This window comes from Scatophagus argus, chromosome 6 (assembly GCF_020382885.2).
Source record: "Scatophagus argus isolate fScaArg1 chromosome 6, fScaArg1.pri, whole genome shotgun sequence".
Lineage (NCBI taxonomy): Eukaryota > Metazoa > Chordata > Actinopteri > Scatophagidae > Scatophagus > Scatophagus argus.
In genome coordinates, this window is record NC_058498.1 from 12,309,117 (window position 1) to 12,337,053 (window position 27,937).

Sequence of the window (27,937 nt, forward strand, 5' to 3'; positions counted from 1 at the left end):
GTCCTGCTGAGTCATGTTCACTACTGACAGTCGGCAACTTTGCTCAGAAAATATGACATTTCCTTGTAAAACAAAAACACTGTTCGTGATAAAACTGAAACTGGCTTGGCCTTCACTTGACTCAGTGAGGATTCTCTCATACAGCTCTGCTTTACCAAATAACTTTTAGATACAACAGTTTTGGCAGGTGTTAGCCACTCTAGCTGCTCTATGGCGGTGACACTCAGCTCCTCAGTGCACCACACAGCCGTGGCCTAGAGGCTGGAGAAGCGGCTTATGATCGGAGGGTTGTCGGTGCGCTTCCCCCGCCGGATGGGCAGGAAAAATTTGGGTGTGGTGTAGTAATTAATGGGGAAAATGTTCTCCCCCTCCATTAGTGGGCTGATGTACCCTTGAGCAAGGCACTTAACCCCCGAATTTGCTCCCTGGGCACTTGATGCAGCCCACTGCTCCTCTGTGTGTTTCACTGCATGTAGTTTGCTGGGTGTTGTGTGTTCAACTAAGGATGGGTTAAATGCAGAGGACAAATTCAGTGTGTGTATGTAAAAATATATATACTGTCAATAAAGTGATTCTTCTTCTCACTCAGTGCTGTTGATCTTCTTTTCCTTTCAGCTGTTCCTTTCAGGGGTCGCCACAGCAAATCATCTGCTTCCATCTCACCCTATCCTCTGTATATCCTCTTCTCTAACACCAACTGCCTTCATGTCCTCCTTCACTACATCCATAAACCTCCTCTTTGGTCTTCCTCTAGAGCCCCTGCCATCAGCATCTTTCACTATCCCTCCTTTGAACATATCCAAACCATCTCAACTTGGCTTCTCTGACTTTATCTCTTAAACATCTCACACGAGTGGTCCCTTTAATGTACTCACTCCTGATCCTATCCATCCTGGCCGTGCCCAAAGAAAACCTCAAGATCTTCGGCTCTGCTACCTCCAGCTCTTCCCCATGTCTTTTCTTCAAAGCCACTGTCTCTAGACCATACAGCATCGCTGGTCTCAACGCTGTCCTGTAAACCTGTCCTTTCATTCTTGATGCCCAGAATTTTGCTCCTGCGCCATCATGAGGCTGACATTTGTGCACGATTGTTAGATGGAATATGGAATTGAATTTGGTTTAGATGTTCGTGTTCAAAATTTAACTTCTGACACTTATTCATAACCAAATACCTGCGACACTATGCTCATGCCATAATGACTCTCTGTTTAGTGCTAATTTACAAATGTTAGCATGGCAACATGCTACACAGTAAATGGTTAACATCATACATGACAGACTGAGCGACTGAATAAATGAGTGACTTGTACTCACTATTGGCCTTACAATGTCAAAACTGACAGCCTGATTTTTAAGCTCACATTTCTCTTTCAGTTTTGAGCAGATACACCTGAAAGTTCAAGAAAAAACTGGAGCTGAAGGATGCGGCTGTACATCACTGCTTGCAGTCAAATGGAGAACACTAAGCTAATGCACTACAGACAACATGACCGTTGTAGATGTTCTTCAAAGCACTTCCTGTGATTGCCATTGGGGCCAATTTTAAATAATGGTTTTGAGACGATGAGACCGCTGCATTTTCCTCCTCTAATCATCCAGAAAATGGGGACAGAAGCTTCACCGCATTTATCCGAGGAGATGTGCAGGCACTTTCGTAGCAGGTTACATTCAGACCCCAATTATAGGTACACTCTTAACCCAGGAGAGCAGCTCTCTGTGCTGTTTGCCCATTACTCTCACTATCTGGAGGTTACCATTTCCCTCACTGCCTTTTTTCCTTCTTGTTATACCTTTTTGCTCCTCTCCTATGCAAAGTACTTTGGCACTTTGTTTACAAGTGCTGCGAGGAGTAATCTAGAAAATTATGTAATGGAAAACTTCAGCTAATTGTGCCGCTTGGGCTTGACTCCAAGAGATCTCTCAGATGTTGCTGTTAAGGGAACTGTGTACCAGTTAAACTTGAACCTTGAAGGTGGGGAGGTTGAGGGGAGGACAGGAGGAGGTGGAGAGGATGGAAAACATAAAGAAAAGAATGAATAAAAAGAGCAGTTGTTAGATAAAGCCTGGAGGCAATCTTAAGGATGGTTGTCTTGAAAAAATAATTACAGCCAACATCTTTCAGTATGTTCAGCTCACATATAGATTTTGTTGTGATAACAAATCATGTTGTTCAACTGTTCAGCAACTGTTTTCTTCAATATTAAACTGTGCTTTTGTGATTCTGATATACTTTTGTAAATCTCTAAATGCATCAGGTTGTTTACTCATTACAGTTGTGCTGAAGCTGTTATTGTGGGTGGCAACAAACTATTCCATGTACTCCCACAGGCCTGCACACTGGAGTTTACTTAGTGGGGTTTTTATGACTCATCATAATGGTTTTACACGATTCGCCATAGGCTACAAAATTGGAAAAACATTGTGAAAACGTGTAGCTAAGGCAAATTCTTCTACCGACCATTTTATTTATAAAAAGACAAGACTGTTCTTAGACTGTATTGTTTAACGAAAAGACCAAAACCAAGAAAGCAATAGTTCATCTCATTTAGATGAAGCTCATTCACTCCCAGTGAAGTTTTTTCTGTTTTTTTTAAGAAGTCAGTTTTTAATATCAGGTTTCAAATACATAGTTTAATTTTAAAAAAAGTGCTCAGTAGTTTTCTGAAACAGCTGGGTAATACAGCTTTTTGCAAACCTTACTCAGACAGGAGTAAATGGTGTCTTTGCTGGGGACTTTTCAGCAGTGGGTAAAGACATATTTGGTGCTTTTGTAGTACCAGAACGATGTGGTGAGACATTGTAATTAAGAAACATGTGACTGTGTGTAAAGGTGTGCTTTAAATAGGTTTTGGACACCTTCTGAGCTTAGAGGAAAAAAAGCTATATCAGGTTTTGATTGCACAGCTGGTAGAATGAATTTGTTAGCTTTTTATGAGATTTGTTGACAAAAAGAAAAATACAGAATATCACCAGTGTTGTCATTCAAGCAGCAGATCAGCTTTATACACACTAATATCTTTCTATCTTCTCAGAGATCCTGGACTGACCTGGGACCCATGATGCTGTGAAGCCCCTTGAGACATTGTATGTTATGTTGGACATTATAAAACAGACTTGGCTTGACTTGACATGTGGCATGAGGAGCCACAGTCTGTCACTTAGCCTCTGTCACTCGCAAAGTGACATCAAGCTGGGACACGATGACTCTCAGCCTCGACCGCTGGAGAGCACAGCAATCATGAGCTGTGTCCGGCCAAAAGACACAACGTCAAGTCATCAGCTTGACAGCAGTTATTTCGATTTGTTGTTTGGTTTTTCTGAAAAATGGTTTTATGGAGGCTTCCTTAGTTTGCTTTGAGTAATCACGCAACAGCAGCTGCCATTAATTTCCATGTGTTCAGACTCAAGGATTTCATAAAGTCTACAGAGTAGTGAAACTCTTGAAGCCTATTTAACAATGTCAAAAGGCTTGTTAGCAGTCTTAAAAAAAGACTGATTTTCTTCATTTCTAAAATACTGACCTTTGTAGACACATTTTTAAACTGGTAGTGCTGTTTTACTGTACAATTACAGTCTTTAATGTACAGAGCCCCAACAGTCCCCTGTCTTATGTGATCTAAAGGCTCTATAAAGAAAAATGATCAGATTTGATAATGATGAAATATAACAATTATTGTTTTTAAACCTTTGTGATGTTGGCTGTTTGATTACAGCATGGTTGGAGAAAATTAAGCAGATATGAGTTGGTGAGCAAATTCAAAATGTTAACAATCTGATAGATGTGATTTCTAACAGCCCTAGTGGTATATCATCTTAACATACAATATATAAATGTCTGACATGCCCCATAAAACACTGTTTATCCCCACGTTGGGCGCAAATTTTTGTTCGGCACGGTGGTGCAGTGGTTAGCGCTGTCGCCTCATAGCAACAGGGTTGCACGTTCGAATCTGGACTTTGGGGCAGTCGTGGATCAGCGGTTAGGGTGTCGGACCCGTAACCGGTGGATCGCTGGTTCGATTCCCCGTCCCGGTGTCCATGGCTGAGGTACCCTTGAGCAAGGTACCTAACCCCCACTGCTCCTCGGGCGCTGCACGCGGTCGCCCACTGCCCCGGGTTTGCTGTGTGTGTGTGCACGTCACTTGGGTGGGTTAAATGCAGAGAACAAATTTCGTTGGAGTGAGTTCCCTCCAATGACAAAATATGTCACTTTAACTTTTATGTTCGGTGGTATTATTACTTCTCTATGTCTGTCAGGATAGTCTGTGTCTAATAAATGTATTCATTTTGAACAAACCATTGTTTCATAATTAAAAAATGAAATTCATTAATGTAAGTCCTGTGAACAAAAGGGTTTTTCCTGGGAAAACACCCTGATGAAAACCTTTCGTGATCTGGATAATGGTTCAGTCACTATTGTAAGTGTTGTAAGAATCACACACAGTACGGTAAAGTGAACACATTTACTACCTGTGTGTGTTTTCTTAGCTTATCCTGTCACTGTGTTCTTTGGAGGATGAAGGTATCGATATTTGCAGTGAATAAAAGGTTACAAACAGGTCAAGGATGTCAACCTGTTGTCTGCATGATATTGATTTCGGTGAAACTGCAGCATTTTTAAGGGAATATAAACTATTGCATCTATTCAATACATTGTATGTAATAAGCAGCTTTATTGACATGCAGGGAATTAACCAGTTAAGTTGTTGTAGAGGAAATTTGTTCTGACTTGCCATTGTATATGGTTATTTGAATTATGAGAAATCACAAATCAAACATTACAACAAAATGAACTACACATTTATAAAAAATATACAAGTCATATCTTGTTAGTGTGAATTCAACAGCTTCCATCTGTCAGCACATATGCTGAGGCATAATTAAGTCCCTTCCACTTGAGTGGAGGCATTATCTTGGTTATATGACAGCTTATCAAACCAGACATTGTATTAGAAAGTCAAACTAAAGCATGCTACAGGTTATTATAGCACAGACAGATATATACAAGAGGGCACACATGCACACACTCACGCACGAGTGCACATACACACACACACACACACACACACACAAACTGTACAGAAGCAATCAAGTACAGAGCAGGAAAAGTCATACTGGCATCTGGAGCACCAGCTCTATCCCGCTATAACACTTAAAAAGCAAAAGAGAAATGAAAAGCTGAGCAGCGGGTAAACAGTAATTTGCTGCAGTGTTTTGCACACAGAGAGCTCAGTCAATGCCATGCTGGGTGGCATAGCATTTTCGAGAAGCATTCATACACTGTGTGTGCAGAGGATTAGCTGCTTATGAGGTGTAAAAAGTTTTTCTGACCTGATTAGGAAATTTGTGTGACCCTCTGGTTAATCCCCGTGATACACAGGCTACATGCACAACAAATGTGAACTAGAAGAGCAATGTGAGTCTTTCAGAGGCTAATCTGAACAGATAAAAAAGTAGCCCATAATTGCAGCACTTTGAGTCTGCCACTATTGACTGTAAGATATTATTTACCGTATCTGTAAATATGGTGATGTAATAGAAGGGTTTTATACCCCATAAAGCAGCTCCAAATGAATTGTTGTTACCTCTGTGTCAGACACAACAGTCATAAAGCTTAAGTAATGAGTTTGTAGGCAGTGGAGATCAGTTATAGGACACTCAAAGCTTTGCTATTGTTCAGTACGACCAACACAGCAGGACGTCCCACCTGGAGGTGGGAAGGGGGAAGGCGAGGGGAGTTGGGGGGGTGTTCTGAAATGGTTCTGCCCACCTTGGTAGTCACTGTGAGGAGGGGCTTCCCTTCTGATGACGCCTTACTTGGTATCTCCTTCAGGACCATGGCAACAGTCTTATCTGCAGCCCTAGAGTCTTTCCCCTACAACAGTAAGATCAACAATGACTTGTGTCAGGACAGTTTGACAACTTAGTGCTTTTTGCCCTCATCCAGGGCATCTTACAGAAAAGACTTTACCTTATGATGATGGAAATACTAGGTGGGACTGTCTACGATAACACAACATCGACTGAAGACATTTCCACAAGACTATGGCAATGAAAAGAGGGTCACTGCACAATGTGGAGGGTTGATTGTAGACAGTGATGGGCACGGTTGTCTACAGCAGTTACTTATGACAGAATTTTGTACAGAGCTCATTACACAGACCATGTTATTTACCAAAAATTATGTATGGATGAATGTTCACGTCTACTGGACAGCTGACAGTTTTAATGTACCTCTGGTTGTGGTGACTGTGAAACAACATTATGTATGTTGGAATCACAATATTATTAAAAGCCTCAAATTTCAGTACTTATTGCAATGCAACGTCATGTGTAAACTTCTCATGATGTCGGACTCGGCGGATCTGTGAAGCTTCACGGCAAGGAAGACCAAAGAAAATAAGCTAACACTGGTGTGCGTTCACTTGTGAGTGGTGTAAACAATGAGAGTTTTGTAAAGATAAATGTGTGTTTGATAAATGTGTTTTTCCTCTGAACAAATACAGACAAGCACAGGCAAAGGCAGCTAATAATGCTAATCAAAATTATCACCAACTTGTGAACTAAATAAATAAAGAAGTCATTTTAAGTAATACATTGTACTTTTTGAGAAATAATCCTACATGTTTGCTGGTCAAACTAACATCAGTAAACTAAATGGTCAGCTATATTGCAGATATTGTACAAGGTTTATGGTCAACAAAAGTGATACAGTATGTATGCACTGTAATGTGACCTTCACGATACCAAAACTTACCCTCTGAGCACACACAAACTGCTCCTCCCTCCATCTACCACCCACAGCCACTCAGAGGAAGAAAATGGTGCCGAGCCTGTCTGATAATTGCCAAGTCGACATTACATAACAGTAAAAATTGATTATGTAAGAGGTCAAATTGATGACTCCAGCCTATTGTCATCATTTTCACCTTGACTTTATGGCAGAGGCTGGACAGCAGAAACCATCGGCTTTCCCTAAAGCATTCATTCACTTCACATTTTACCAACAGCCACAAGATACATCGTGTTGTGCACTAATTAATTATTTTAGGACACAAAGATGTCGCAGAGTTAAAACTGTCACAGAAGACTACACATTTCATCTCAGAGAAGAGCTCATCCTCCTGCAATCAAATTTGCTGACCATAGAGAGACCTCTTTACATTTTGTAGACTCAGTGAAGCTGCCTATTCAGACTGAGCACGAAGCAGCCTGGAAGCCTTTTAGCTGGATCTTATTAGGGCTTTTCATATTTCCATTTGCCAGAAAAATGAATTGGGCATTTCTCCCAAGGATTTCCTCAACTGATCATATCACAAAAATGCAGGTGCTTGGCCTTGAGGGAGAGCTTCCTTGCAAGCCTAATGCTCCTAATGAAGTCCCAGAAGCCACCTGCGACTGCTCTGTCTCTCTGGCTCAGATTCAGTCAGTATAAATGAACAGCACCCACTGCGAACACAATGCCAAGCACGAAGTGGCTTTTGCTCAGAAAAGCTCCAAACATTATTATTTAGTTGTTTTTCTGAATGGAAGATGATGCAGTTTGAAAAGCGCTAAGTGTTCCTTCTGTGCCGTATGTGCAGGTACTGTGCGAGCCAACAGTGTCGAGGATCTTCCACCAGGGAACCAGTCAGTTTGTACTGGTTTACAAGTCTTTGCTGGCCTGCTGTGCTGTTTTCTCAACTTTTGCTTAAGTGGCTTTTATTTTTCTATAAATAAATGAAAGACATGCTTGGCAGCATACTGCGGTGGGTAGCTGTGAAGAAACTCGAGTCTTAGTCTTCTAAAACTTTGTTTTCCTGAGCAACACAGCTGTTAATTATATGTTGGCAAAAAATGACAAAGGCATTTTTTGAGCATGCAAACTGGCAGAGATACGAATTATTAATTGTTTTGTTTAAAAGCATCTGATTTAAGCGTCTTGAGTATTCTTCCCTGGAAAATCAGCCTCTGACTAAAGATTTGATCACCATGGGCCTGTTCTGGAACAAATTATTCTTAGCAGATGTTATTAACTGCGGCATCATGCAAACAGTTTAATCAAATAGGTGCTTTTGGTGGGAGAAGACATAGATGTTGCTGTTTGTCTCAAGGCTCAAAAAATCAGTTTACAATCTCCCAACCACCACAGCATGTTCATCACTCTAAACTAATTCCTTTGCTGGGAGGCTGTTGTTCTAGACAGGCTTCTCAAGAAGAGGAATGACAAGTGAAGAGGAGTCAAAATATGGCAATTTGGCTTTCATGCTGTAGCAGAAAAAGAGAGAGAGACATACACACGTGTGTTTGTTGTTGTCTGAAGGTGACTTCAGCCTTACTAGATGGATGGTCTCATTGGTCAGCTATTCCATTCTGCTCCTGTCTGAGTTGCTGTTTTCAAAGTTTCTGTCAAGAGTCCTTAAGAAGTAACAATGATAAATCTGTGAGCTAAGAAGCTAATGACAGACTGTTTTTGAAATGCTAAAAGAATGTTTCAGCCATTTTTCTGTCTAACAGGCCTGGGTTTATCTATTTCGAAGCAAATTCAAATGAACCTCTAAACTTTTTACAGCCCTTTTCAGACTCAGAAAAAGTAACTCTGCTGGCTTCATCTGTCCGTCAAAGTAATGACTTTTGTCATGTCTGACCAAGATGGCGGCTTTTCTCGTGACCTGGTTTTAACGGGGTTCTGGTATCACAGACTATGCAGCTGTGTAAGACTAAATCTGATGATCTGTGGTATCCACACCAAGCAGTTTGTATATGATGAAGGTCAAAAAGACCATGAATTGGAAATCTTTGTAAGATCATATTACACCACACTGCAACGCCTGCACTGATTTTTTTTTCCATTGAAAAAGAGACTGAAACCATCTACAGCCTATTAGTAACAGGCGTAAAAATCCCTTCTGTGTTGTAATGCATCCCAAACAATGGAGGCGTGATGGCTCTGACTAATGAGGAGTAAAATTACATTTTTAATGCAGACCACCTATATTGGACTATCTTTTGTGACATTCACAAGTAATGAAATAATCTGTAGCAAATCATCGTCATTCAGCAAGTCAGTTTGTTAAGGAGAGTCAACATTTTTATAAGTCCAAGGGTCAAAACAGGTAGCTGTATATGGGACCGTCCTTATTATATGTTGGCACATGTCAGGGCCTCAGTGGGAAGGGGTTACGCTGAATGAATGAATGCTTCCTCTTCCTGTACTGTGTCTTATCTCAGTGAGGACAACACATAATGTCCTCTTCTCAGTGGACATCAACCCCCTATTCTTCATTGTCCATGCAAAAGATGACTTTCATGAGGGGATACCTGCTGCTGCTCAAAATGAGAACACCTTTCTGGTGATCTGTTTTATGCTGTTAAACTGGTGATTTTTAAGTCTTGCATTTTATAACATGAGATCCTTTCCTACAAGATCTGTTTCAGAGCCAGAAATGTGTGCTACACTGCTACAGCTTCAGCTGCCCATGATAACCCAGAGCTGTTATTGATGTATCTCTCTCAGCACTCCTTGCAGACCTCTCACCTCTTGTATGATGGGCTCTTGGCTTCAAAAGGATGCCACAAACAATAGTTGGGGTGCCCCTCTACAGATGGAAAATTTATCACAGTCAGGGATGAGCACATACTCTGTGTGGCACATACTACTGGCCACAGTGAGCTGATAGACAGTGGCTAATAATGAGACATCCTAAGTGGGACTGAGGGAGCTTGTGTGAAAAAAGAGTCCTGATAAGAGAGGTCCTCTGTACAGAGGCCTCAACAGAGGCCAAAGTTGTAGTTACCAAACAGAGTTTCATACGAACCTCTCAGTCAGTAATCGTCTGGCAGTGATGTGCTCTGATGTTTCACTGTGGCTTCACTCAAAGATGATTTTTGGCAGTTACTGAACACTTTTGTGACAGTCATGGTGAAACTCAAACTGGAAAAAGAGAGTTTCCTAAAGACTCAGTAAAACGCTCCAGTTATTATTCTATACTTGTATCAATAAAAGAAGTACATTGTTCCCTCTGGATTTGATCAAGACAGGGACACATAATGTTTTTAAATATGACAATTAAATGATGATGGAGCATTTTGTTGTCTTTAAATAGAAATTACTGACACAGACTCATGATTTTTTTGGGTAACTTAATGGATAATTTTATGTGTTTTCAGGGCCATGATCAAAACAAAACCCTTGGAAAAAAATTGGTCTTTGATGAGTCTGTTCCTAGTTGTTAGATATGCAAGTAAGTCGTGCTTTTTATGGGATCCCGAGGTGCAAAGTTCAGAAACAAGCGGGGAAGTTTGTGCTCAAAGACAAGTGACAGAGTTTCAGTGTGGCACCAGATCTCTTTAATTACAGCCTGGGAAGCAAGCAGATTTGTTTGTAGCTACAAAAAGGCACAAAAAAGGCTCAGTTACTGTTTCTGCTGGCTTTGCTGGTAGGAAATTACGGGCCACTGCGATTTCTAACACATTGTGCATTCACATGGAAATTGTGAAAGGCAGAGAGAATTACGCACTGTGACATTTTTAATCACAGTGGACATACACACACACACACACGATGGATGACTCTGGTGCTGAGGCTCAGTGTGTTATAGGCTCCTGAACTCTGCAGATATTAAAGCCAATAACTGACTTCCAATAGTGCTAATACGCAGGATAAGCTAGGTTAATACCTATAAATGTTACCGCCGGGTCTTCAGTTTTATTGCTGCCATTTCAACTGAGGGAGATTTCCTGTCAGAGTGACATTTTCTGCCACTGTTTATTGGCTTTCATACACTTTATAGCGATTACCTCTTATAATGAGTGCAGTATGGTGACAGCTCACGTAATATGTTGCAGAAAAACCACAACCTGATGTGGTCTTGAAAAACTATTAGAAGAATTTATTGTGCTTACTGCTGCTCATACATCACTGTCCAAAACTATTGGCCTGTACTCTGATAGTTTTTGCAACAGTGTCATGTCAAAGATGAGAGATTTCTTGGTCGATGATGGCTAATACAAATCATGTTGGGAATTACAGCCTGCAGTGCAGCCAAGGGAAATTTACATTGCAGTACAAATAACTGCCCTCTACAACAAGTCCTTTCTCCTGAGGATACATTTAGTACCCACTCACTCCCAGAGCGGTTTACAAAGACATGAAAAATGTGACAATAAGTCATTGCCAGCCAAATAAAAATGCCTGAGCACTAGACATGATCTAACTCCCAAAGCCTAAAACAGTTTAAAAGCACATTCAAGATTACAGGAACATTTTTGTTTGTGAAGCAAGTTTCCTTTTTGCTCGTGGCAAATTATCTTATTTGATTGCAATTACTCTAATGTGAATATAATTATAACCCTGAAAAACAGCACGGTGGATTTATTTCTCATCTCTAATCAGTTTTTTGACTCCTTGGTTACCTTATTTTCTACATAATAAAAGTGCAATTAAGGCCACAGAACTAATTAGAGGCATCGGAAGCTGCAGCTAACTTGTCTGTTTTTAATTGTCTCTGGTGTGCATATAATATCGTCGAATGCAGCATAATGCAGCACAGGGAAATATTTACCACAGTGCTCGAGGCAAAGTTAGGCCAAAGTTAGTACTTTATTATTATTGGGATTGTTTTCGAGAAATATTCAAACAAGTGAAGCACAGTTGCATTTACTAAGAACAAAAGCAACCAGAATATTTCAAAAAAGGCTGAACTGAACTGAAAGAGATATTGCAATTGATATTGCTTCTTTTAACAGTGGCTAACCACAATTTTGCAAAATAGCAGAACAGCAAATAAAAGATTCTCTGATGCTGAATTTCCTCCTCTGAATTCAAATATCATGAAGGGCCTGATTTACTCAAAACTGAGATTACACTAACGTGGTTGTGGCTTTTAATCAAATAAATACCTTTAGAAGCACAATGTAAATGCATGAAATCTATCTGACCAAAAGCTCTCCAATCACATCTGCATCCACTTTGTTGTCAGCTCTTGAGCCACTTTAAAGTGAATCAGCTTATTTCATTTGCTCAGATTTTCACAAACAGATTGTTTGGACTGCAGCGCTTAGCCGGTGATCTGTGTAAAAGTGTTTGCCTGTCAGGAATGTCTACCATAGTACTGTGACAGACAAGTCTGTATGGATTTAAGCTTTGGTGACGCTTTAAATCCCTCAGTCAACAAAAGAGGTTTCAGGCGATTTGCTGAAAGCCACCCTGTGGCAGCATTTCTGCACCCGCAGCATTTAAACTACTGGAGGCCAGGTCAGGCTTATGCTGTGAATCAGACCCAAGACAAATACTTCTCAGAGTTTACTTCAGCTTACTCAGGTGTCACATAGGTGAGATTGGCCTTGTAGAATTGATGAGACAATCAGTATTGAAAAAGTTGAACCCAAAGCTGTTTTCGCCCTTCATGTTATGATTTAGAGCAGCTCTTAAATTGAAATTAAGTGATGAAACTTTCTTCTTTTGAGATTGTTTTGACTGAACTCAGTGTCCATGGTATCACATTCTCCAGGCAGCATACTGATCGTATACCCACTATAATGAATATCTCATGAAAGCAATAGCAACATTAATTATCTGCCAGCGTTTATCAGCTCTGTTAACATTTTGTTGACTATATACCATGAACTCATAATAGTCCACTTCTCAACAACCATTTAATTAATTTGTTTGATTAACTCACCTGATTAATGATTGGGTAGAGATCCCGTAAAACTGTATTCTTTTTATTAGCTTCCAGCTACGATTAGCTACGTCTAACCATCTGTGTGTCATGTCAGTACATTCAGCATTGATTCATTAGGTGAAGTGTGACTCAGATGCAAGTCTGTTGAGTTTTAGCTTTTGAGTGTCTTTACTGCCATTAATACTAACACCTTCTGAATTGTCTGCAAGTGAAAACCTTGACTTCCTGGTGTTCCATACCACAGCTTAAAACAAACATTAAGGATTATGTTAAAATACTGCTCAACGTTGCTCTGTCGTGGATGTCAGCAGGATGCATAGGAACAAAATCCACGGACAAAATGGTATTGTGCACACAGCTGCAAAAAGATTACGGTATTATCTGCAGTAAACAACTTTTCATAACTTATGAAGAATCAGACAGTAGTAATCTTACTTACGTTCCTCGATTTATTAACCAAGACTTAATTAACCAGATTTTCATCAACAAAGAACCACAGTAACTGTCTGCTTGTAGATTTATATACAGGGAAATAATTATTCCACTGATTCCCTGTAAACCTAATTTCAACACAGCAAAACTGAATATATTTCACTCCAGAGAGGATGTGCCATGGCAGAGCTTTCACAAAAATGAAGCGACAGAGGACTGTAATGCCTTATAATGAGGATAGATGGCAAAAAACTGTCCCTCAGGGTTTACAGGCTGCATCTCCGTAGGACAGCTGAGCAAATACGGCTTAAAAAGAAATCAACGCAGAGGCATCAGGCAGCCTAATGTGTGATAACCTATTATGGCCCAAACACTCACGAACCCACCTCTGAGTTCACACCATTAAGATTCACCTCACTGATGTACTGCTTGCTTTAGCTCAGGTTCCAGTGCAGTGATTGGCAGGACGTATAGCAGTGATAGGACACCACTGGCTGCTGCTGTTTTCATGCTGGAAACCTGGATGGGGGCCATGATCAACAACTGACATTTCTGATTAGGGATGGGGATATGTACACATCATTGGTAGGTGCAAGACTCGTTGGAAATTGGTACTGAGTCTATCAATGGATTTGAAAAGACAACATTTCAATCGCAATCATTTCCCCGCCAGACCAAAGGTTTAAAAGTGGTCACCACACCCACATACTTAATGATCTGATCTGTGAGACATGTGGTAAACCACTCAGTTCATCACTCAAAAAGAGTGGGAATGACAATAATCCATCAGATTTATCAATTATGTCAAAATACTGAATACCCCTAACCTTATAGGCTTGTGGGAGAACTACAGCAAGTAGGTGAGTGAGTACAAACCATGTAAAGCAATATGAATGTACATGTACTGCAAAAACTTCATATAACTGTTCTGCACACCTGCAGAAGTTTTTTTTTTAATTATTATTTTTTAATGACAATGAGTGTTGAGCTGCTTTGTCTGCTTTAAGGATAATTGTTGCAACATGTGAATGGATGTGTATGGATGTTGCACCATTTCAAGGGGAGGCGGGAACCAAAAGAAAGCAAACGACAATTCAGGAATGTCTCCAACCTGGAGGCCCTAGTCTGACCTGTTAGGGGAAGGGACACAGGACCTAAGGGGGTATTTTGTGGTCACTGGCATCAGAATGTTGGATCCTTTGGGTCCCATGCATTGACCAAGAGGGATGGTGGATTCGGCCTAATCCGGTGCATCTCATAGATTCTCGAACAGGCTGGGATCTGGGGAGTCTGCAGGATGCTGTTGTGGTCCTTGAGACATTCCTGAGATGCTGATGGAAAGAGCCATGGGATGAAGTATATTTGGTCTGCAATGTTTAGGCAGGTGGTGTGTGACAAAGAACATCGACATAACTGCCACAACCCAAGATCTCCATCCCATTGAAAACATATGATTCATGTTATTCACTTCCTGTCTGTCAGTGATTTTAACGTTGTGGCTGATCGGTGTTTGCATTTCTTTGGTTGTGTGTTGTAGTTTAATTCTCATGGTATATTTGGGTAACAGAAAGTCTAGTACAGACAGCAACACAAAGTCAAATATTTTCACTATGCTTTCAGTGCTCACACCAACATGGCAAATAATTAATATTAGTTTAATTTAATTTGAACTTAATTTTCAGCACAATATGGATCTTAAATTGTAACACATCATTGGTGAACATGTGCTGTTTTACAGGCTGTGACTCTTGGAGATACTGGAGATTCAGTTAGAAGCCATCTTCAGGTTATGAGAACTGGAACCCATGATAAAAATGGCTTACAAATTTTATCGTTTACAAAACACTTACTCTCAGGGAAAACTGTGCTACAACAGATGTGATATGGAAGGATGTAAGGCTGGAGCACACAGAGGGTGTAGTAGCCTTGAGCATAGGTATATTGGTGTTATTCTACCTGGCTGCCTGTTTGAACCTCAGGCCATCAGAAGAAAATTTGCAAGTAGAAAATTTCTCACATACAACAGCAACAAAAAACCTTAATAGAAGCGTTGAACATCTGTTGTTTTCTTTTAAAAAAATAGTCAACTGTCTTAATGGCTAATAACTTCTTAAGATACTTAATTGATTTTTCACTGTGTTAAAAAAAAGAGAAGAAGCCATAAAGGAAGCACTGATCAACATAGGAAAGTACACCAGCCAAGGGCAATTCTGACCTTTTTAAAAGCAGTTATATTTGAAAAATATGAATGCGTCCCAGAAGAGCTGACATTACATACTGTGGAGCAATGCAGTGTGCTGAGCACTTCATTGTAAGTTTGGTGCACACGAACACCTGGACTTCTGCCATCACCACTGCTAAGTCTGAGCATACGCTGTTGTTGCCCAACTATTCATGCTTTTATTAAAACCAAAGATATTAAATAATCCTCAGCGTGCCCATTAAAAAAAGGAGGGATTATAAAACCCATTGTGTAAAAGTACAATCCGCTGTTTTTTATAGACCTTGGGCCCCTTCAGTAGGTTAAAAAACATTTTAAGTTACTGATGTTGCATTTTTTTTATATGCCATGAAGATTTAACACTCTTCAAAATGTAACTATGTGAAATAATAATAATGATAATAATTTTTCTTTTTCTTTGCTTTTTACCCCTGAAAAGCATTGAAAATGCCACTTGAAATAGACGTGGTTCAAACAAAATTTTGTGCTAAGTCTGACAAGAAATTCAACAGCATGCCCCTTAAAAGAAATGAATGATTTCAGCCATTTTCCAAACCTGAAAACTGTCTGATTGAATGCTGAGCCACTGAACTCAAGATGACAAATGAATGCAAAGAGAAGCTGCCTGGTCGTGAAAACCTTCATCCATTTGTCCCAGTGTAATATAAGACTTATGCTTGATTAATGCCATCACTGTTCATTTGCAATAATCTCTCCATTAGTCACTTTTCACTATTAATCATCCTCTATTGATTAGTTTCCATAAATTGTATGATGTGTAGCATTCAACTACATTTTTCATTCAACTACAAAATTTTAATGCAATACTGCAGATTTATGAGCCCAGCTCATATTTGTAAATCTAGACAGCATATATTCTGTAACAAGAGCAAAAAAAGATTAATCTGTTCTGATGTTGTTTTTGCATCCAATGGATGTAAAAATGGCTGTCAGCCAGTGTGAAAACTGATGAACACACGAAGCAGTTTTATTGCGAAGCAACAAAATATCAACATAATTATTCTACTACCATCACTAGTTGGTGGTGTTGTAGTTATTTCTTAACTGTACCAATCAATAGGGCTGTTCATGCTGGAGTTAACATTTCAGAGGCACAGTCATCTTTGCTCTTTGGCTGAGATATTACTGCAGGTCAGAGGTCAGAGGGTCAGGAGGACACCGCAAGAAGATCCCCTGTCTCATACAAACTCCCACCAAGTGACATGAGCTGAACCAAAAAACAGCCAGCTGACAGACCACGACATGATACTCGTACTAACCCTTCCAGGGATGGGAGCGAATTGTGTGTAATCCCTGCGGATACCGTAAGCTCATGTTGAAACATGAACATGAAACACAGGCTGCAGTTTATAAAATATTAACACAGGATCACAGAGCATGTAAAAAGCATGTCAGTTTCAACTTAGGTTATACAAAGACCTGAATCTAGGGGCAACTGACACCCTACACCAGTGGATGTATGTTTTAATCATTAATATGTGTGCACACTGGACACTGTATCCACTTGTCTGAAGACACTTGTGAACCAGTGACAGGGACAGCTGAGGAAGCATCGGTAAAAAGCGGCCTGTGATATTCATTACAGACAGCTCTAGGTCCCTCCCAATGAGATATTTTTTTTTGGCAGTTAAAATTTTCATTAACCAGAATCCGATTTGGCAGGAAAAACATGAGAATTTTGCTGAGGTTTCTGGTGTGCTTGGTTGAGCGCTCTGAGTACAGGATAATGCATTCTTGCTTCTCATTATAACTGCATATATTAACATTTTTTATACTGTGTAATTCAGGCTACTAATATAGAGAGCATACACAGATCTGGCTGGAGGTACACTACATGAGGGGCATTTATGGAGAAGATAATGAGATATAAAACTAATTAAAATGTCATTTATGATGTGTCTTTTCATGACAAGCATTTGTGGGTTAGTAGCATCCTTATTTATGTTAAATAATAATAACATTTCAGATATAAGCAACATTCTTTGAATCCATATGGCTTCAATTGTTTTAGATGCACTTGCTTGCTTTTGTCTCATTATTTGCAACGCAAGTGCCATGGTACTCATATTTTCAAGCTTGCGTTTTGCACCCTTGATTCACTATGCTGTGTTTACACTTCTCTCAACATGCTCTTCCTTCCTCTTCTCCATCCAAAGCTGTATGTATTCTTATGAGACGACTCCACCATGAGCTTTGCTTTGACTTCTTAGCAGAACTTGGAGTCTTTAAAGGAGTGAGATTAAACTGTAAAGCCTAAAAGTGAACTCCATCCACAGCTCACAGCACTGGTCCTGCTATGGGAGAACCCAGTGATGGTTCTTTATGGTCATGTCAACCACAAGGACAGGGAACAGGCTTTCATGCAAGAGGCCATGATCATATAGTCAACACAAAAAACAAATCAACCTTGTAAGCCCTGCTATTCATCATTAAAGCCATAGGATACTTCTTGAATTTGCAGTTATAGTATGCAGCAGCTACTTGTGTCACCTTGCCGTTAGCTACATAAATTCAAAACTTCTCAGTGTGTCCTTGCTGTTGTTTTGCCTGTGTTCAATGGCTGCAAACAACACATCAGGAACAGCTTCTAGACAGTGGCTACTGCTCCTTTTGATTGACAAGCTCATTTAAAGCTGAGAGAATGCTGAACATGTGCAGCAATGAGAGGGATATTTAAAAAAAATATATAATGCTTATTTTATGCCAGACAAAAATAGTTCACATTAGCCTCAGATCAGTACTTGATGAATGCTCCTTTCTTGCTGACAAGACTATGCTACTTTCCAACATATGACAACCAGTGTAGCCAAACAGCTTTAAGGTTTGTTCTTAACAAAACAATGCTTATTTGGCCTCTGGTCTCTCCTTGCTGCCATCTGGACTCTTCAAGCTAATGTCCTACAACCTGACCTTTCTCTGCTATTAGGCTGCTGCAGCTTCATGGTAGTGTGCATCCAGTCATCAACATGTTTATGGTTACGGTCAAGGCCAGAGCCAAGCCTTAATGTCACATTTGTATCACCAGTATGGGAAGGGTCAGAAATTATCACGGTAAACGTGTCACTTTAAAGTTGATGAAGGGCTTGCAAAGGTAACCTGTGCAGACCATAGTGCTCTTAATCGTGAATCATGAGGAAATTTGTATAGTTTAAGCTGTAACATATTTTAGTGTGTTTTAGTTTTAATTCAGCTACTGTTTCCAGCGGATTTTAGACACTGACCTGGACAAGCAGAGCTGGACAACAAATGAAAGGCAACTGAAGTATAGAGTATACAGTGTTTTATAGGTTTAGCTGATTGATGTAAGGCTGTTATAGAGTTTTAAAATACATTTTTGAAAAGAATACAAGGAAATTCATTAGTTGATTAAAAGGAAACCTGGACTCAAGGGGGAAAAAACAATGGTCTTGGGGAAAACATGGAAAAAAAAATCTGTTGATCTTTACAAATCCAGATATAATAGTCTAACAATGACATAGCAGGCAGTGCTGAAAGAAAGTGTTTAAATCTTTAATCAAATTGAAATATGATACCCCTACAAAAAAAGACTATTCATTGAAAACTACACTCAGATCAACACAGTATTAATTCCCTCCACCATAAATGCTCTTACATGTTGCTGTGCGTGTTGATGAGGTACAAAACTTAGCTACACAAACCAGGACTACAGACCTTTTGTGGTGACAGGATGGAGCTGCGAAAACTAGAACCTGTTCGGTTAGTGTGCAATCTACTCTGAAAGGGCTCGGGTTAGCATCATGGCAAGTATATAGTAAAATGATTTTCCCTGGAAAATTGCAGTACTGCCACAAATAAGATCAAGCAAAAATAGTTTTTTATATAATGCTTATTTCCTCTCCTGCATCATCGCAGTACTTAATGAAACCCTTCTAAAAGGTGCGTTGGCTTAGGCAGTGTTATTATATTGAGTTTATTGTGCATTTCCCAGAAGCCCAAATGACCCAGCAGCAAGGCCTGACACAACTGAACGTGAAGCAGAGTCTATATTTCAGCTGTGAAATAAATATCAGTGAGTTGGTTCTGTCCTTAATCATTCTTTGAATAGGGGTTGCAGACCAGTGCTCAGAAACACATAAGCCTTCTGTGAGCTACTGAAGGAAGTGGTGAACTAAATACCAGCGATTCAGCAATTCCTCATTTTGCTCCTCAGTGCACTCTGTCGGCGAAGACTAATGATATGCAGTGTCGGCTTGTTTTATTTTAAACAAACACCTGCTCTGAAAGCCTCAAAGAGCAGGTGTGTTGTTTTTATGTATTTTATTATGTGGTGTTACGTAATAGATCATACATGTATGGATGGTTGTTAATGACGTAGCGATCAAAAGAATCGAAACCAGTGTGCCAGTCCCCACATGTGCCCTCATACCAACCAGGTGTTACGAGCTCAAAACAATTAAAAAGGACAGAACAGGACACAATCATGCATTTATAGAAGGGGTGTAGTACCAGGAAATGGCTCTCTGCTACGTGTTTCTCTGCACAACATGTGCAGCTGTCAGATGGAAGGGGTTTAGCAAAGGGAGATTGTCCACTGATTAACTGATTGTGGATAGATTTCAGTTTCTTAACCAAATGCTTTAAGGACCTACATATAAAAAAAATATGAATTGTGCCTTAGTTGTTGTAGTTGGATGTTGTATTGTTATGAGTGGATGCAGTCAGAACAACAGTTGAAATGGGCAGTTCGTCAACATTTGCAAAAACGTTTAGAAAGAACATTTTGCGATGTGGCAGATACTGTATGGTCAATAAAAACCTTCCCTCATTACACTGATAAAAGACATAATTTGGATGACATAATACACAACGTGCTTCTGTTTCAATTTAATAGTAAACAAACAAAGTTCGTAGGAGACTTTTTAGCTTCAGTCAGCCCATTCAGTGTTAGGGTTCTGCCTGCTGTATGATGTCAAAATCCTTATAAATATCTCAAAACAAAACCAACACAGTCTGATATGTCAAAGTCATTTCAGATCCTCCCTTCTTGCAGACATCACACATACACGTCTGAGAGTGAATTTGACAGGTGACAGGACTGGCCACAATGGCAAGACGACTGAATGAAAGATGGAGGCATATCCTGGCAGAATGAAAGCCCTCGACAGGACCGATGGCCAATTTTCTCTTTCCTATACCTTCCCATTAAAAAAAACTGTGCAGAAAGAGAATACTGAGCCCCTCTTGCAGAATCAGCCCCATTACTTACACTATAGTTGTGTTGCTACTTGCAGCTTGTCCTGCAGCTGCTAATGATGAGCGATAGCAGCAAAAGGAAGAAGATCCCCTCTGTGCATTGAGCAGGAGGGTACAGTAACCTGATTACTAGTGGCTGCCTGGAAAATGGCATTACATTCTTGCTGCAGATCTGTCTCTTACTTTGAGCCTCTGACTGTCCTAGATCCCGGCGGCTGCGCACTCTCTGTGGATGAGTTTATCATTGTGCTTTGTAAGGAGCTGTCGAACTCACGACCACAGGGCAGCTGTCTGCCCCTGAGTGCTTTGATTGCAAAATGTGGCTTTCTGTCTTCTTCATGCATTACTATTCCAGTCGATCAAGATGTGTTTTGATTTAATTATCCGCCTGCAGTAAGGGATGTAGGTCCAGCTGCATGATGTAGAAGATGTTGCTGAGTACAGTATGCCACTGGAAATTACAGCTGAGATGCGAACAGCAGAAAAAACTGAGCATATTCTTCACAGGGCGACCTTTTAATGAGTTGACTTAAACATATTATTTGGATACCTGCAACTCAATCCAGGCCCACTCATTTGTCTGTTCTGTCTCAAGTATCTGTGGTACTGAAATAGACCCAGAGCTATTTATGGAGAGAGAGAGAGACAGACAGAGAGAGAGACAGAGAGCCTGCCAGACATTCAGCAAAAACAGGGCTGTAGAGTCTATAGCTCTATGAGGATGTACTCATTCACATTCATGTTTTAAGTTAAAGCATACTAACATGCTCCTAATCCCAATTCTAATGTGCTGAGGTTTAGCAGGCACAATAGTTTGCATGTTCACCATCTTCATTTAGCTGGCTTAGTAGACATGCTAGCATATGCTAATTAGCACAAAACGCAAAGAATGACTGATGGGAACGTCACTGGATTTGCAGATATTTGTGCATAAACCAAAGATGGTGCTGCTAGATTAAAAGTTTGGGATTCAGAAAGTTACAACAGTCCAGCATCAGTTGGGACATGAACAAAAATTATGGTAATCCAATGTCGACACATTTCGGTTAAAAACAGAAACGTGAACCTCATGGTGGCGCTAAAAGAACAGTCAGGGACCAACTGATGGACAGACCAACTGCCACAGAGCAGTACCATATGTAATTGTTTTCCCACTGTTGATCATCTGAGGATAATTTCATTCTTTACTATGCTTGGATTTACATACTTTGCTGGTTCTGGGTAGAATTTTATCCAACATCAGTTTTTCAATTTTGGCAGTGAAACCAGATTTAAATCAAAGCAAACTGTTGGCTTATGTCGGTCTTTTTACCACCACAGGCAATTACATGTCATCCTTAGTGCCCCTGTGGTGGTACCTTTAGCCAACCAGTGCACACACACACACACACACATACACACGCACACTGACAAACACATCCACAGTAATCAGGTTGCCCAGACACGGGCCCATGAGGCCCTTGTTACCTTGAGTGACTTTGGCCAATTAAAGCCTTTGAAAACAGCAGCTGCAGGAAAAAAGAATTGTTGGGAAGAGGGGGAGGAGGAGGAGGAGGAGGAGGAGGAGGAGGACGAGGAGGAGGGAACGGGTCATTATGTGCAAGCATCAGCACCACATCAACCTTACAGCTGGCTGATCATAACCAACGTTTATCCAGATCCCCCCTTTTAAGACATTTGTTTTACATGTCAGTCAGCAATGATCAATATCCCATCAACATACTCATCACTGAGTTAATTAGCCGTTTGCCATGCATTACAGTACTAGAAGGCCAAGGGACAATCCAAAAGGGCTCCAAAGCTCTTCATTAGAGCTGCATAAGTTTCCATGTATGAGGTATTGCATGAATGCCCTGTGGTTGAATTTGATCCATATGCCAGAAGGAAAAAAGTGTAAAAGCAGGAATCAGTGTGCTGCACTAGTGAGAAAACCTAGGTCAAGTGTAGGTCCCCTGAAATGATGTTACACTTGCCCACCCCCACCCTGATTAGTAGAGCATCACACTGCCTCTCTGAAGACACCCAACCCCACCTCCTGGGTGTCATCCAGGCTGCCTCTCGTTAACCAGTCCCTCACTGGAACGGATCGAGGTCCCGCTGTGCAAACAAGATAGGCTGCCAGTAATGGCTTATTGTTTGAGGATGCTCACCCATGCTGTGAGAGGAAATGAATACTCTTTAGATGCAGCCATTTACACGTCATAAAAGGATTTTAAGATGTGACAGTAATCATTCATCAGTCATTCATGGAGGATTTTTTCTATCATGATCTGCTTCTGTTATAGCGGTAGGATTCTTGTGGTTCTGTCTGCATTTTCTGCATTGATTGCAGCATTTATGTAATTCCTTGAAATGACATGAAACATAAAATTTGGCACCTTAAAAAAGTATCCTTAATTTCAGGTTGTTTTTTGCATCGCAAGTAATTCTACTCTAACATGGATTGTTCGAGTCAGGAATTGTCTAAAGAACACCATCTGGACCAGGGCCTATTTTGGCCGATACTGTTATCAGTAAAACAGAGCCAGGAAGCTTTTTGGACTTCTAGTTTACAGACAGATCCAAGTGATTAAGTAAACATTTTAAAAAGCTATTAGCTAATCCACAGAAACACAAGACAGAATTACACTTCAAGCTGCTAGCATTGGCTTCTCTGTCTCTCTTTTTTCAAAATTTTCCTTTCGTCTTCTTTACATTTTTCTTTCTAGCACACACTCTCCTCTCCACACACAAATTGACTGTCCTTTCTGAAATACAAGTTCTTGATACTAAAATAAAAAGCGGCTCTTTTAACTCCAATAAAGTGAAGAATTACATGTTTTAGAAAGCCACTGTCGGACAGTGTTTCTGTTTTTAGCAGTGCTTTGTGTTTGAGCACAAAATTAATGGGCTGGTGGTGACTGTGGCCACATTTACATATACAGTGATATATACTCTTGATCCAGCTAGATTTGACCTGAGCTGAATACCGAATATGAGGTTTCATGGAAGATATTTCCAGTAAAATTCAGAGAAGAACAACACTTTATTAACTTTGAGGAATTATAATTAAGTTTATAATCACTGAGTTTCAAGAAGACATGAAAGCCCCAAACGTTATGCAAACTTAATGTAAAGTCACATCCAGGGACACCATTAAGCATCCACTGTGCACTTAACAAATCATTTGTGGTTGCTGATGTTTTAAAAGCATTTCCTAGACAAGTTCGTTGAGGCCAGTCAATGCAAGTTGTTCAGCTGAGTGAAGCGGGTGACCTCACATCCTATTTTAATAGGAAAATTTCGGGTTTTTTAATGAAGAGCTGCTCATCACTTCTAGCTTGTTTCACTGGACACAATGAACTGAATGAATTTGCGGAATTGACTGTATCTGCAAGGCATGCAAAGTCATTTCATTTTGAGAAAGGGTGCGGTCAACCACCTAATGGTCCAAATGTGATCATCATATTGTAATAGTGCATATCTATCAAACTGAAGCATGATCCATAGAGAGTAGCATGCCTTAAATGGGAACTGTCAGCTATTATAGATGGTTCTCTATAGTGGAAATGTTTTGCAATGGGCAAGAATTTCTTCTCTTTCAACATATTTGTGTTTGGGTATTTGTGTGTGTGCGTGTGTTTGAAGGTAGTGGAGGGGCTGTGTGGATTAATGTTGATGCACCTGTGTGTGTGTGTGAGAGAGAGAGAGAGAGACAGAGACACCTACAGACAGCTCATTACAAGCCCACGCCACTCAAAAGGAATCCGTCACAAGATAAATGCCCTCTCACAGTGCAATTGATCTCATTGGAAGCAGGATGTCGTTTAACTCAACGCGGCAAGAGATCACTGACTACCATGCAGGGTTCAGTCTTGGATTCTCACTTTTAAAGGGTCTTTGCTTAAAATCAGCACTGATCCCATTTGAAATTTGTGACAGTAAATCAAGCTCTGATCAAGGGCCACTGAGGCCTCATGCCATTTACTGGGCATGAAAGGCATGAAAAAGCAGCGCCAGGGTTACGACTTCTATCGTTGGCAAAACTCGGACCAGGCTGGATTTCCCCCCTGAGCCCTTTATCGGAAGAAAGCTGATGTCCTGATATGACTGCTTGCACTAAGCCAAGTGTCATAAAAAACAGATTTTTGGGAGACCATGGCCATTCATGCAGAGTGGCTGTGCAAGGTGAGATATCAATGGCAGCTTTATTGCCAGTTAGTTCTAATTCCCTGCACACTGGCTCACTGGGGTTTCATTTGCTGTTGTCCTGATGGCTTTTAAAGCAGATTTAGACACCATGTGCTTTTTTGTCTTTTCCCTCGAGACGTTTCTCTTTGTCACTTTTAAAACTAAACAACGGAACTGTCACACCAGCACACCAAGATAGCGTTAGTTTCATTCATCATCAAGCAGTGAATCAGCGCAAGTCAGCCCATTAGCATCACATGTAATTAGGCTAATCTATTATCGTCTCACCCTTTAGTAAACACACACACACATACACACACAATCCTACTTTAACAGATGCCCTTCCATGTCAGATTAAGCCAGGGTGATGTGCTTGTGCAGTAAAATCCACAAAGTTAAGGATAAAAGCATCACAATGACAGGCTGTCTCACTGAGCCGCTGCATAGCCTTCTACAAAGGAGTTGTAACGTCGAACTTGCTATTTCAACACCTTCCTCTTTGGCTGCTAAAATAGAAGAGGAACATGGCAGGAGAAGTTATTTTCAGTCAAAAGATGTCCGTTAACCTAAAGGCTTTGTAATTTGTAATTATTAGGCGCTTGCCCAAATGATATCAGAATGAGAAGGATGTTTTCTGCATGGAAACTGATAATCACTGAGGGAACAAGGCAGGGATTCCTCAGCACAACATCCACAACATTGGAACAGAGGCCGGCATTGTTCCAGATGATCGATTGGTTGGGAGAGTTTAGATTTCACAATAGCTTCCAAGTATGTGGCCAATTTAAGTTCCTATTTTTACAACCGAAGATCAAAGCGGCTCTATCCTTTTTTTTTCATTGGTGTCATTATTTCATCAGCCACAGTGAGAAGACCTGCTTGATCTGGCTTTCGGACCCTTAAACATCGACCAAGCACTTTTGGTAATAACAGACTGGAAACATCACGTGACCTACCAATCAGTGTGCAGAGCTGCCTTCATCAAAGCAGAAAAGAAGTGTGATTTTCTAATGTGAGGTCACTCAAGTAGGCTCAAGTTGTTATTTGTGATGAGGGATGGAAGCTGCTGTTGTAGCTTTCCTCATAAATATCAGACTTCCGGCTCAAATCACCACAGAGTTCGGAATTCGGAATGAAGAATGGGCTGATGTATGTATAAGTGCATGTGCATGCGTGTCTGTGTGTGTGTGTGTGTGTGTGTCGGGGATGTGGCGTGGTGGGCAGGGAGCTCTTCACACAAGATTAGATGTGGGCAGTGGTGCCTGATTACACAAGGGTCTGTGAGGCGCACGTAATCACGTCACACAGCTTAGTTTGTGACCACCTCTTAACCTCTGCCAGCCTGGAGAGTTTCCATCTCCGCTCTGTCTGACTGCCTTTTGAAAACTTTGCGCAGCAAATGAATGCAGAGAGGAACAAACTGTGATAATGAACACGCTGTGAAGAGGCAGCCATCTCATCTCTGATAGTTTCAATATATGATTTTTCTCTTACAGTCTCCGTCTGTTATTGGAGTTAATGCTGTTGGCCATAAAGGAGGCTGCCAACGGCGCGGTGAAAATACCACGCATTATCTCGCCCTTCAAAGCATGAACACATCCTCTGTAGTGCACAACTGACTCATTTACATGAACAAAAAAATAGCTGATTCTATATGATAATGCTCTAATGGGATTGATGGAGCTGGACCCCTCTGGTGTTTTCATTTACATTATGCACGTCTTACCTCTGAGTTGCTAATTTGAATTTACAGTGTTTTGCTGCTGTCTTTCATGGATATAAGGTATAATACCCAAGCATGAATTTTGTTATTAGAAAGATGGATTTGAGCTCATGAACATGCAGCATTTTCAAATTTTGAGAGATGACCCGTGTCTTCTTAATACAAGTTACAGGATGTGCACACAACACGAGAGAGCGGACAGATGAGTGGACATATTCTCTTGAAAAGATTAGTCAATTCACTGATTAGTCCACCAAAAATTTCTGATACTAGAAGTTATGCTCATGTTATTTTAACTGTATTTTTAGATGTATTCAAAATTTGATGAATTACCATGAAATTTTCGACAGACTTTTCCTGTAGTGCCACCACAGTTTCCCCAATACTTTGGCTTTTAAGAAAAAAACTATAAACTACTGTCACCTCTGCTGTGCTGTATGTGTAGTGCAGATGTTAATATATGCTGGTTTTCTCTTATAGTAAGCGTAATATCTTTGAGTTCTGCTGGTCATGTAAACATAGAAATGTAAAGCTTTTTCCCCTACAGACAAAAAATAATTCAACTGATGGAAAAAATAATTGGAAGATTAATCAGTAGAGAAAATAATTGTTTTCTCATCAACTACATTAATTTAGCTCAAAACCTCACTCAAGCCTTAAACCAGCAAACAACAAACAAACAAATCAAGCTTGGGTCGTCCATCTTACCTTTACTGAAAGTGGGTTTTTTTCATTTGTACTACAAACCTTTTACGGTACAAAGCAGACCCAACCAATTTAACATTCTTTGTTACAATATCGCAAAATTTTTGCAAAACTCCTGCTGAAATAGCAGTTCGACAAGCTGTTGTTTTGTCAGATCCGTCCATCATTCCCAATAACAACACTCCTCTAGCGTCTCTGTGTCTTTATATCTCTCAGCAACACTGTTAAAGCTGTGACTGACCTTTTCTGTGGCAGCCTGTCTAACTACCCTGGGGTATATGATAGCCGGAGGATAGGCTTTAATTGACGCGATAGCATTCTTGAGGTTGGGCGAGGTGAGGGAGATGAGCAGGTAGAGGGAAACATTGAAAGCAGAAAGGTTACACTACTGAGTGGTCTTTGCTCAAGGTTGGAAAGGTCTCTTCATGATGACAATGATGTGAAAGGAGACACCCCAGTTTTTCTCCCTAAATTAAAACATTCCTCTTTTTTTCCAGCAGTGCCACTACAGCGTCATGTGGTCATTGTTTTTACTTTTAAATGAGGCTGTGTATGAATTTTTTAAAAAATCTTGCCCAGCGAGATGCTGCACTGCCTGCGGTCTAAGACCACTTGAGAGTAGTTGTACAGTCAGTTTGGGATGGTAATTCTGTATGTATTCAGCAGAGCCGTGTTTCACTGCCTGACTGCACCCAGTTGAGCCCGAGTCTTTTCTGTGACCTTTTCCTCGGACTTTATTCTTCTCTTGTTGAGCTGTTAAAAACAAGTCTGAGAAAATACTCCACT

General features: G+C 40.4%; 1 protein-coding gene across 3 annotated transcripts in view; it reads right to left on the reverse strand.

Annotated features, from left to right (window-relative positions):
- The window catches only part of pex5la (peroxisomal biogenesis factor 5-like a), an 80,450-nt gene that overhangs the window by 37,343 nt on the left and 15,170 nt on the right, over nt 1-27,937 (reverse strand). For 2 of the 3 annotated variants that reach the window (XM_046391538.1, XM_046391537.1), the window contains exon 1: nt 5,771-5,871. The exons of the other annotated variant lie outside the window; for it this stretch is intronic. In XM_046391538.1, the coding sequence (XP_046247494.1) occupies nt 5,771-5,839 (69 nt within the window). In that variant the 5' untranslated portion in view covers nt 5,840-5,871. Of the gene's footprint in view, nt 1-5,770; nt 5,872-27,937 lie in introns of those variants that run through there. 3 annotated transcript variants of the gene reach the window in all.